Source organism: Gymnoscopelus braueri (genome assembly GCF_963280865.1).
Source record: "Gymnoscopelus braueri genome assembly, chromosome: 4".
In the NCBI taxonomy this organism is placed as follows: Eukaryota; Metazoa; Chordata; class Actinopteri; order Myctophiformes; family Myctophidae; genus Gymnoscopelus; species Gymnoscopelus braueri.
The window spans coordinates 52,408,280-52,420,738 of record NC_137605.1 but is presented as its reverse complement, the minus strand read 5'-3'; the positions used below and the strand labels follow the sequence as shown (position 1 = coordinate 52,420,738).

The following is a 12,459-nucleotide window of genomic DNA, read 5'->3' as shown; positions in this document are numbered from 1 at the left end:
TTGGATAGCAACGCTTTGTGAGCTTGTAGATCGGCTACTTTCACTAGTTTTGGTACAGAGGAGAAATCACATTTCTCTATTGATAAATGCTTTGTGAACCACTGATCTTAGTTTTAGTGAAACGGGCTCGGTTCATGGCAGAAGGCAAGAGTCTATGATCTTCAACAGACACCGTCAGGCTGGATGAAGCCTTAGCTCAATCACTAGTGTGACAGCCTGTGAGTCCGAAGGTTGAGGATTCGATTCATGTCTATGGCCATGGGTTGAGGTGTCCATGAGTAATATTCTTAACCCTGGATTGATAGCCACAATCCCTTAGCACTTTGCTCAGCTGTTGAGAATGCTCATTTCATTGTTAGTTGCATGGGCTGCTTTGTCTCAAGTTCAATCTATTCTGTTTCTACGTCTTATTGTGCTATTCTTGCATATCGCTTTTTGCCTATCATGCCTCGGACCCGTTTATCGCTGCTTGCAGCTATATTTTTATTTAGTTTTTGGGCGGTGAAACCGCCCCTATAAGTGAGGTTTGGATATTTGTACAATTATCTTGGGCAGTGAAACCGCCCCTATAAGTGAGGTTTGGAAATTTGTACAATTATCCTGCGCTGTGATTGGCCAATCACAATCTATTCAGGACTGTGATTGGCCAGTGTCACATGACACATGTGCATAGCCCTATATAAGAAACCATAACTTTAAAAAAACCATAATTTGGTTTTTTTTAAGTTATGGTTTCGTCCATCATAAAGAGTGTTTCAATAAATGTATTTATCTTTTGTACATGATTGGTTGACTCCATTCAGTATTGTGATTAGCTAGCAAGACACCACCCACTTCACACAGGGTGTGATTTTTTTTAATTTGTTTTAGGGAAAGGATGAACTGTCCAACTGATGTTTGTAAAACTTTATTGACACAACAGAAGCGTTGATGATAATAAAGTCAAAGATTAAAGGATTGCTTATCAAAAATAGATGTTAAAAATAAAATAAAAATACATAAAAACTACAATTCATCAAAACAAACATTAAACCTTGTCCCTGGACTGTGTGCACGTCAGCAGAAATCTAATAATACTTGGCGACAACTGAAAACAATAATATCAGAAAAGTCGGTATTTCAATTGATTCAAAGTCGAATCTCCAATAATTAGTGTAATCAAGTCATGATGAGAGGTTTGGTTGGAATGAAAACTGCACACACCCAGCCCTCAATACACTGTATAGTCAGTTTACAGAAGATTGGGGCTGATACTTGGGGTCATAAGAGACAGTCATTGTCCTCTGTGTTGATTGGTCAAACGTGTCACTGTGGACGCTGTGTTGGCCGATTGGCTACCTGGGCAGCATGTCCTCCAGGTCGGAGACGACGTAGGCGACCACGGCCCACAGAGCGGAGCAGAGGTCCATGGCCACGGCACTCTGGACTGTCATGGTGTCTCCATCACTGTGGTGGAACCAGAAGTACCTGCTGTCTGACACATGGAGGCTGGCACCTACAGGGACCACAGATTGGGGGGGGGGGGTTAACCCATTAAGACCTGAGGCTGATTCTACAAAATGTCTTCTAACAGTTTTTTGAAAAAACTATGTCAGTCGTTCTCAAACCTTTTCATGTGAAGGACCCCAAAATGTATATGTATTTGCCCATGGACCCCCATCTCAAAATATTTTGTTCCAGGGACCCCCAGAAGCAAAGATTTGAGTTACAAATGTTCGCTTTAAAAATATATAATATATACTTTTAAAGCGAACATTTGTAACTCAAATCTTTGAATATATTATATTCAAAGATTTGCACACATTTTCACGATTTATCAAAAATAGCAGATCTACAAGCTCATAGCGCGGCACTCGAGAGAGACTAAAAGAAACACCAGAATAAATGAAACATAATAAGCCAGTAGAAGCAGAGCTCAGGTTGTTTTATTCAAGTATGATGTATATTTTCCTGGCATGGTTCAAGTCCAGCCAGCTCCTTATGAATGCAGCTCCATTTCTGTCTTGATGAGGTGGTCTTTTTCAGGATGGGTGGGGGCCCTGACCAGGCCAGGAAAATGTCAGTATAGCATGCCAAGGCTCCTTAAGGTGTGAACTCACTGCTAAGTTGAAACACCCCTTAATCGGGGGGCATAAGCGATAGGCTCTGAGCACAACTGTAGTCCCAGGTTTTCAGAAGGTGACGTACCCGTGTCCTGTTCATTTTCCCATATTTTTGCTTGTTTGGCTCAACAGCAGATTTGAATCAGAAACATAACACCTTCACGTGTTTCCAGTTCAAGTCTGCTGCTGAGCCAATCAAACGAAGCTATGGGAAAATGAAACGGAGCAGGAAATGGGTACGCCCCCTTCTGAAAACCTGGGAGCCCATATGCATAGAACCCATCACAATGTCCCGGTTCGATTCTGTCTGGAGACCTGTGTTGCATCTCCTTCCCCCCTGTCTCTGCCCTCAGTTTCCTGTCTCTACTAATTAAATAAAGCAAAAACATGTCATCAGCCTACGACTCTGTTACAGGTCTTAAAGGATGGACACTTTGGACAGGGTTTTAGTATTCAGTTCTTTATTTCCGTGTCCGTGCGTGAACACACTGCTTGCCATGCCTTACAGGTAGCCACCAGGAGCCAAGATAAAACAAGTGTGGGGGATGGCTGCTTTATCCTGTGTGCATCAATTAGTTCACTGCCACAATAGGGTGTGCAGTCACACCTATGGGCACGGTCACACATGCACTTCCAGTCTATGGGACCAAAGGAGTTGAGCGCCCCGCTGCTGTGCGTTGACGGCAGTATAGCATGTAGCAATGACATAGATCTGTTACTTTAGTGTACTAAAAACACATGATAGTTGTATTAAAAAGCAAATGTCCTTGGTCAACTTTGCTGATATAAATAATGTTTTTTCACGTTATTCTCAGTTCCTCACGGATATGTGAGACCACCATGTATTCTATGTACGCTGCAATTTCACTTCTTCATATACACAAACAAGAAAGTTTGTCTGGACCACTTAACCACCACAACGAAAACCACACAGATCTATCAGGCAACGCCAGCCAGACAGACAGACAGACAGACAGACAGACAGACAGACAGACAGACAGACAGACAGACAGACAGACAGACAGACAGTTCTGCGTTTAGAAAACAACTAGGTTATATCAGATATTGTTTACCAATCAATACTCTTTTAAACCCAATATACTTTGTTGATCCCGCAGGGTTCTCTACTATGCCTGGCCAGCTACTTTATTCCCTCTACATCGCCAAAAATAGTCGATCTACAAGCTCAAGATCGTCTATTCTCGCCGAATGTTCCTGCCAGAACAGCGTCAAGAGGTCAACAAATGCCGTGACACCAGAACCTCTCACCATGTGTTGTATGTCTTGTCGCGTGTGAATAAGAGGATGTGTTCATGCGTACACAGCAATTTCACTTCTGAAACCAAAGTCCAGTGGCAGGAGATGAGGAGTTTAGTTGATCAAAAACAGTAACTGAAATGAGGTACAGAGACCCAGGGTTGGTTCCTTTAATGCAGGGGTCTTCAACAGGGGGTCCGGGACCCCTAGGGGTTCCTCAGAGTTACTACAGGGGGTCCGCCACATTTTTGTGTGATATGATTTCTTTTTCCGCATTAACCACTTGAACCCTAGCATCCCTATTCTGAGGAGAACTTTAGCCGAAAATAGCCGATCTTGTAGATCGGCTATTTTTGGCAACGAGTCATAGGTGTAGAGGGAAAAAAGAGCAGCAAAAGTTGATCTGAAACACAATTTTATACAATATAGAGGGGGCCCCTGCTTCATCTCTCTCTCAGCTAGGGGGTCCTTGGCCTGAAAACGTTGAAGACCCCTGCTTTACTGGGATCTAGTACAGACAGACAGACAGACAGACAGACAGACAGACAGACAGACAGACAGACAGACAGACAGACAGACAGACAGACAGACGTACCTGGGACCCCAGCCTCCATCCAGGGTGATATATCTGTCCCTTCAGCTTGGGTCTCCAGTTTAGTCGTGTTAATGGCAGCCAGCAGTTGAACCACCTGCTCCATCACCTGGCAGCAGAGATACAATGAAAACCTTTATTTAAACAGGATAAATAACACTGGGAGGGAGGGAACCACCCAGTACAACCACAGTACTTCTGTGGTTATAGCCATTGGGAGCTGACCAGTCTCTTTGGTAAGTTCTCTCAGTGAGACAGAGAGAGGGCCTGCCAAACCATCACACACGTTTAACTCTTTAAGACCGGGAACGCATCTGTGTGTCATTTTTAGATTTCGTTGGGCTATTCAAAAATGGCAGATATACAAGCTCATAGCGCGGCACCCGAGTGCCGCGCTATGAACTTGTAGATCTGCTATTTTTGAAAAATCATGTAAAGTTGTGCAAATATTTGATTTTTTCTCTTTTTTTTGGCAGACATTTGTAACCCAAATCTTTGCTTCTGGGGGTTCCTGGAACTAAATACTTTACAAATGTTCGCTTTAAAAAATACATAATCCAAGATTTTGCCACAAATTTTCAATATTTTTCAAAAAATAGCAGATCTACAAGCTCATAGCGCGGCACTCGGTGCCGCGCTATGAGCTTGTAGATCTGCTATTTTTTGAATAGCCAAAGAAATCTTAAAAATGACACACAGATCCCGGTTCCCGGTCTTAATGGGTTAACATTACCTTCCATGCCGCATCGCTGCCTTTGAACTGCAAAGCCACCGGAGTGAACGTCCCCAAGTCAGACTCCATCACAAGGTCATAGTTGGACAGATTCACCTATAAGAGATGGGGAGGATGAGGTAGGAGGGTGAGGGGTGGAGAGAGAGAGAGAGAGAGAGAGAGAGAGAGAGATGGAAGACATATAGACAGGATGAGAAACAGGCAGCAAGATTAAAGCTGCAATTGACCAAAATAAATACTTATTTTTTTTACATCGGAGTTATTACTGTATGTCACAGTGGCTGCGGGTACATGGACCATCATGTATTCATTCAGAATGAATTCATTCCGAATGAACTCATTCCGAATAGAGGAATCTGATCCACTCACCTATTTACATGGGACCTGAATAAAAGTATTCCTCGTTTACATGACCAAAGCATTCATTCGGAATATAACTTTTGACATGCGCAAAGTGGTTCCCGCCTACGCCCGGGCATGGACCAGGGGCCACTACCCGGAGCAGAGCTTCCCCTGGTGGGCATGGGAGGAGGCAATGAATAGCCCCCTTGTGCCTCCGCGGCGGAGGTCTGTCGGTCGTAGACAGACCGGTAAGCAACGCACCGACTCCTGGCCAGGCAGCGTTGTATGCGGTACAAGCCTGTGTTCCTTTGTTATTGCCGTTTTAATGCAAAAGTAGCAGATCTACAAGTTCAGACCAGTTTTTTTTTTTGTATTGGTACCAGACACGGTAAAACGTAGGCTAGCCTATACTATTTGTCACATTTCTCATGTAGGTACGATGACGTCATCGCGCATTCGCACATGGTCATTATAATAATAAATAATAATACATAAACACCGGACCGCTCATGGTCATTATAATAATAAATGGAGAGAGAGAGAGAGCAACACTACAGTCTATGAAACAAGGCACGCTCATTTATGGCAAAAGTACAAAAGTATTGGCATCAAAATATACTTAAGTAGAAAGTATAAGCTAGGCTACTCATTATGTCGAGTGTCACGTTTTTCTTGTATTATTATGAAAAAGCTTTGAAACATGCTGTAACTCATTCACTGTGACGAAAACCCTCTTTCTGCGCCGAGTAGCGAGCGGTGCGCACACGGAGAATGCGGAGTCTGTCGCCCTAAAACACAATCGCCCCGGGTCAAAATCCAGCGACCATGGAGCGGCCGTGGATGGCCCACTCAAAAGGTGCGTGGGGCGTAGTATTTTGGGACGACCGTTCCGGCTGCCCATGTAATGAATTCATTAAGTAAAACTCATCTGTTTTCGCTGCAGCTGCGCCCTAATAATGTAGTTTTCATTTATTTTTGTTCACGTATGCTATTAAAACAATGCAGTAGTGATGAGCGGGTCGACCCGTAACCCGCGGGACCCGCGGGTCAACCCGCGGCGCGGGTGGGTCGAGTCAGGATTTCAGAGGAAATTATGCGGGCTACGGGTGAGCGGGTCAGCCGCTCTCACACGCAAAAAAAAAAAAAAAACCTATTTTGAACAACATGCTTGTTTATTCAGCCCATGACAATGTTGTGCTACTGTAGACATTTAAAGGGACTTTGGGTACTTAAAAGAGCGCTATATAATATATATTTATATTCCCACCGCGGGTCGCGGGCGGGTTGAGCCATAGATTTATATGGGGTCGCGGGTCGCGGGTTGAGGCGGGTTGGGTTCCGTGGCGGGTTGGGGCGGGGCGGGTCATGAAAAAACCTGACCCGCACATCACTACAATGCAGCTATTGCAGTATTGGGCCTTAACATGTGATTAAAAATGTATACGTATTTGGCCCCTCATATATAAAATAAATGTAAAATCTGATTTAAAATTGAAACTTGCAGCTGATCAATGCGTTTCTGCGTTTACGTGTGGACAGGGATTTAAAAAAAATAATCTTTGTCATGTGGCCAGGGATTCTTTTTAAAAACTGAGGACTAAAATACCCGGTTAGAAAAAGATCCATATAAGTGTAGCCTAGGCCAGCAATCCTTGGAGCGTCCGTTCTCCTGGACAAGTCTGGGCTTAACCATGGCTTATTAAATGACGCTATAGAATAGAATCATTAATTTTATCCCGCAGGAGCGACCGTGGCCGAATTAGAGATTTGATAGGTCATTTTTGGACAATTCTGACAGCACTATAAGCACGGACATGCGCAAAGGAATAATGCATGTATTCCAAACAGAGAGGAGCGTTCGGAATAAAGTGTTTACATGGTCAATTCCGATTGGTATATCCCGATTCAAACGGTCTATACCACCCCTCCTAACCCGAATGAAAATTCATTCGGGTCAGACTGGAATGGAATATTCTATTCCAATTGAGGTGTTTACATGAGCATTTCTATTCTGAATGAATTCATCCATTCATTCATTCCGAATAGAAGTGTATTCATTCCGAATGAAACTGTCCATGTACCCGCAGCCACTGTACAGCATCTTCCACCCTAGCCCTGAGGATTCAAACCGACAACCTCGTCCGCTTCCCTAACCAGCGGGTCAGCAACAGTAAGTACAAGTGTACTACACCTTGTGTGCGTTGTAATACTGCTGTGCTCCGACACCACCCTGCTCCTCTGCTGTCCACAGAACCGCTCTGAGGGTCCTCCTGGGACGCAAACCTGGACGCACGCACGCACGCACGCACGCACACACACACGCACGCACACACGCACACACGCACACACACACACACACACACACACACACACACACACACACACACACACACGTTTGTATTAATATACTTGTGAGGACACCAACATTTTAGGACAGCAATCTTATGAATGTTCTCATTTTTATAAAAAAAATCACACCCAGTGTGAAGTGGGCGGTGTCTTGCTAGCTAATCACAATACTGAATGGAGTCAACCAATCATAATACCCTTTCCACCCACAATGTGTGATTCACTTAAAAAAAACCATAAATGTGTTTTTTTTAAAGTGCATAGTCCTATTTATAGGGCTATGCACATGTGTCATGTTTCCCTAGCCAATCACAGTCCTGAATAGACTGTGATTGGCCAATCACGGTGCAGGGTTAGGGGGGTACACTGGTGGCCAATCACAGCGCAGGATTTGGTGTGCAAATATCCAAACCTCACATATAGGGGCGGTTTCACTGCCCAAAAATCACACCCAGTGTGAAGTGGGCGGTGTGGTCACAGTGGTCATCACAGTGATGGAAGAAGTGATGGAAGAAAAGTAATATTGTCCTATTAAATTTGTTTTTTTAAGTGCATAGTTTTTAAGTGCATAGTCCTATTTATAGGGCTATGCACATGTGTCATGTTTCACTAGCCAATCACAGTCCTGAATAGACTGTGATTGGCCAATCACGGTGCAGGGTTAGGGGGTACAATGGTGGCCAATCACAGCGCAGGGTTGGGGGGGTGCAATCGAATGTCGATGTCCAAACCTCACATATAGGGGCGGTTTCACCGCCCAAAAATATTGTCATTTATAATCCTAAAACTAAAGCTGAAAATACCCGATGTACGATGTGATGTGTATTGTTGCTTTCCCATTGTAAGCTGCAAGCTTCTCTGGCAAACGGGTGAATAGGAACACACCGGACTCCAGGACCATGTACTTTCTATCACATTGACTTAATACTGAATTGCTGAAAAAAAGAATCATACAGTAACTCAACAACCAGGAAATTGTGTAGACAACAGCATGTGGAATTTCTTGATATGCATGCAGCAAAAAAAGCACTTTCTTGCAGTTGTTACAATGGCCTTATTGTTGTGGCACCCTGCAAAAGAGAAGTGAGACAGGGAACTGCTTAGTGAGACTGTGGGAGGGGTGCAAGTGGACAGCAATAAAGACAAATCAGTATTTTTAATGAACTGTTGAGCATGTCCACAGAAATGCACATTTTAATGCGTAATTAAGTCGTTTTTGGAAGAAAGAAAATTGGGATATAACAGCAATACCAAATGATCATTATCTAGAAGGAAATAGGCCTTTGGGACAACAACTTTCAAACTCTTTCATCTGTCCTTTCATCTGTTTCCTGTTTTAATCAGCTTTGCTTTTCTTCTAATTTCTGTGGAGTGCATCTGAAACCTTCTCATCGGCATTATGGCTAACTTTCTGCCTTCCATCATAAGCTTCGTCGTGGATCGGAAGGCCACCATCGGTTACAGTTTCATGGCACTTCTGACAATCGGTGGTGAGGTGATCTTCTCCAAAGTCTCCTTTCAGTGTCCCTGCAACCACGACCAGAACTTTGCCTACGGGCTAACTTTCCTGCTCGGCCCGGCTGCTGTGCTTCTGATTCTTGGCCTGTTCTTCAGCACCAGCATGTGGAGGCTCTTCGCCGGGTGTTGTTTGCACCCTATGAAACTATGCCCAAAGGGCAACCGCTTAAAGTGCCCCAGGGTGATGCTGAGTATATTCACTGGTGCCTGTGTAGCCCCTTTAATGTGGCTGTGCGCGGCCCTGCTGAACGGAACCTTTTACGAGTGTGCTGTCAGCGGTCTGGACAACAGTCTGGTGGTGGATCTGTTCTGTAAGAACAAGACGTTCAAGTGCCAGGAGGAACTGTCCCGCGTGCCCTGCGTCAAACTGTCCAAACTACACAGTGATGAACGCACGGAGCTGCTGCTAATGCTCAGGGCACAGTCACAGGTAAGCACTGCTCTATTCTGCGTGCGTGCGTGCGTGCATGCGTGCGTGTGTGCGTGCGTGCGTGTGTGTGTGTGTGTGTCTGCGTCTGTGTGACGCAGGGCCGCTGGATTGATAAACAACGTGGGGGGACATTATGGGGGGGGGGGGGGGGGGGGAGCGGTCGTGGCCAGACAGTGACGTCACAATGTTCAACGTCAAGTCCATGGTTATATTACATCTTCCTTTGGAGTTTAATTAACTAAGCACTTTCATATGTTGTTAGTTGACAGTTATAAGTTGCTCTGATGAAGACCAAGAATGCCTAGATTGTAAATGTAATTGTCTCACTGTCTATTTTAGGTAAAATCAAGTTGAGCTTGAGAGAGAAGCTACTTCAGTAGTGCCGATCGCCATGAAACTATTAATATTGCTTTTTAAATTTTGTATCACTTGCAATGGCGCAATACATGTTTTGACTATTCCTCTCTGGTATCTCTGTATGTGTAGCAGCAACAAGAGTTGATGCATAGGAAGTGGGGTCGGGTGTCTATACAAAACGGGTAGTTGTCTTCTATTGTTCTGTAGCCTACACACCAATCAGCAGTTGAGGGGTTTCACCTGGTGTTGTTATGGCGTTCAGTGCAAGCCCCCAGAACCACGGTAGAACAGTGAAGCTGCTTTTTGCTAAAAGGTTGAACTGTGTGTTGTAGAAACGCTAAGGGGGTGGGGGGGGGGGTGTTCCCTAGAAGTCAGCTCGTCTTCTATGGAAGCATGTTGCGCCTCGAAAATAGCGAATCTACAAGCTCACTGTGAGCTTGTAGATTGGCTAGTTTTGTTTATTAGTTAGTTATTAGTATTAGTTATTAGTTAGATTAAAGAGTATTCGCTTTATGTGATCGTGCGCACTTATATATTTCTATGCATCCACAGATCCTGGGCTGGTGTCTCCTCATTATAGCTGCCGCCGTTGGGCTCGTTGGCACTTGCTACACAAACTGCTGCTCCAAGGTGAGCTACCTGCAGCGCACATTCTGGAAGCGATATGTGCAGAGGGAGAAGAAGAGCTTTGATGACTTCACGGTGAAATATGCCACCAAGTTGGCCGAAAGAAACCTGGCGAGCTTCTTTGACCAGAAGGACCCTGAGAAATTCCCCTTCCCTGACCAGGAAGCGTGGGAGAAGATCTCAGCTCTCTATACCTTCACTTCTGGTGATGGCATGACGTACTACAGCACCCTGGACAAGTATGTTGGGGAACAGGGGAAAGACAGACCTGAGGGGAAAGACAGACCTGAAGGTAAAGACAGACTGGATCTGGAGAGTGGCATGGAGATGTCTTTGAGATCAACATGAGAGCACAAACAGCATTTTTTACCCTTTTACCAAGGAATCATTGCCATTGCCGTATTGTGTAAGGGATGGAATCTTTTCTGGTCCACGGAGGAGGGGAAATTGCTTGCTTACAGAAAATCGTTTACAGCTTTGGTCAGATGGCCTCTACCCACTCAGCTATGGCCTTTGGAAGTGGTCAGGGACCACTGTTTTGCTTTGGGTAGTTTTTGAAAGTCAATAAAATATTGTCTCTGAATCTGGCATATTCTTAACACATTGTGTGCCAAAAACGGTCCGGACCGTTTTTGAGAATCCATGCGGGGGGTGCCATAAACGGTCCGGACCGTTTTTGACCCATTTTTTTTTATACGTGGGGCCCACGTGGGGCGCTCTAACGAAACTTTGGGATCATCCAAGGAGTCTCTGAGAATGTCTCCAATGTTAACTACTTAGCATTATTGTATAACTGTACCGCCGTACCTTTTGCAAACTGCTAATAAAGTATTCAATTAATCAATTAATTAGTATAATTGGTAAGACCTGTGACAGAAGAAAGGAATAGGCCCAAATTCTTTCCAATATGGCTGCTGCATAGAGCCTATTGGGAGTGGGACATGCATATGATTTTCATGTTGCCATATTTGGTAAGTGTGTGTCAGTGTTGATTTCGTCGACTAAAACTATGACGAAGAATGTTCGCCGACTACCTTTTTTCACTGGCGAAAACTAAACAAAAACGAAATAAAAAATAAGCTGCGACTAGCGATGAAACTAAGACTAAATATATTGGCAATTTCGTCAACAAATAAAAACTAGACTAAAACGTTAGTGAGGGACTAGTGGAGAAGAGATCCAGAAGAACTAAAAGACAAGTCATTTTATGTTTGGTTGCGCTCGGGTGTTGCGCTCTGAAAATAGCAGATCTACAGTACAAGCTCACAATGCGTCGCAGTTGTGAGCTTGTAGATCGGCTATTTTCAGCATGCAACCAAGTGTAAAATCAGCCATTACGACACCATCAAGGCACCGCCAAAATACATAGTCGGCTAAATCAACTGTAGATTTAATCGACTATACTGCCCTGCCAAGCCAAAGTGCAGTAACTACGCAGTAACTATCCCATTTGGTCAGCCAAATGGGATATCGGCATATAAGTGATATTACATTAATTGTACATCTGTTCTTGAGGTAATTGTTTATCCCCCAAAATCACGAAGGTCACATCACTAATTTGACCTTTGGGATACACAAATAAAGTCGGTGTGTCCAAAAACGTAGTTACTGCGCTTTGGCCTGGCAGGGCAGTATAATATTATGATATTTAGTCGATGAAATTAGACTAAAACTAAAACATTTCAGATGACTAAAATATGACTAAAACTAAATGGAATTTAAGACTGGTGTGTGTTATAAAAGCAATACCTCACTCCAGGCCATGCATCGAGCCAAACACCACCGTAGCAGAGCTGACGACCTGTCGTGAGTTATTGCAACAGTGAATGTGTCTCTCTTCATTACCCAGGTCCTTGATGATTGACAGGGCCTCCCAGGAGATGATGGCCCCGCCTCCATCGTCCATGGCGCCCTGGCCCACATCCCAGCTGTCCAAATGGCCGCTCAGTAACACAACCTTACAGGACACACACACACACACACACACACACACACACACACACACACACACACACACACACACACACACACACACACACACACACACACACACACACACACACACACACACACACACACACACACACACACACACACACACACACACACACACACACACACACACACACAGTGGAGGAGGGAGGGTGAGAGA

At 44.4% G+C, this 12,459-nt stretch overlaps 2 protein-coding genes across 3 annotated transcripts in view; one reads left to right on the top strand and one right to left on the bottom strand.

The window, feature by feature from the left end:
- Positions 1-891: 891 nt before the first annotated feature.
- LOC308083871 (carboxypeptidase Q-like) overlaps positions 892-12,459 on the bottom strand; it is a 30,530-nt gene continuing 18,962 nt past the window's right edge. Inside the window, exons 7-12 of one of the 2 annotated variants that reach the window (XR_013933013.1) lie at positions 12,153-12,264; positions 7,218-7,309; positions 4,685-4,780; positions 3,955-4,060; positions 1,096-1,495; positions 892-960 (exon numbers count right to left, since the gene is read on the bottom strand). Coding sequence is in view for 1 of the 2 variants with exons in the window: in XM_080426281.1 (XP_080282407.1) it covers positions 1,335-1,495; positions 3,955-4,060; positions 4,685-4,780; positions 7,218-7,309; positions 12,153-12,264 (567 nt within the window). In the remaining variant the exon portion in view is untranslated. Of the gene's footprint in view, positions 961-1,025; positions 1,496-3,954; positions 4,061-4,684; positions 4,781-7,217; positions 7,310-12,152; positions 12,265-12,459 lie in introns of those variants that run through there. The other variant, XM_080426281.1, reaches the window with a different exon arrangement.
- On the top strand, positions 8,436-10,901 carry LOC308083312 (calcium homeostasis modulator protein 5-like). Its single transcript, XM_080425591.1, has 2 exons — positions 8,436-9,323; positions 10,233-10,901. Exons 1-2 carry the CDS (start codon positions 8,775-8,777, stop codon positions 10,653-10,655), a joined length of 972 nt encoding a protein of 323 aa, XP_080281717.1. The 5' UTR covers positions 8,436-8,774; the 3' UTR covers positions 10,656-10,901.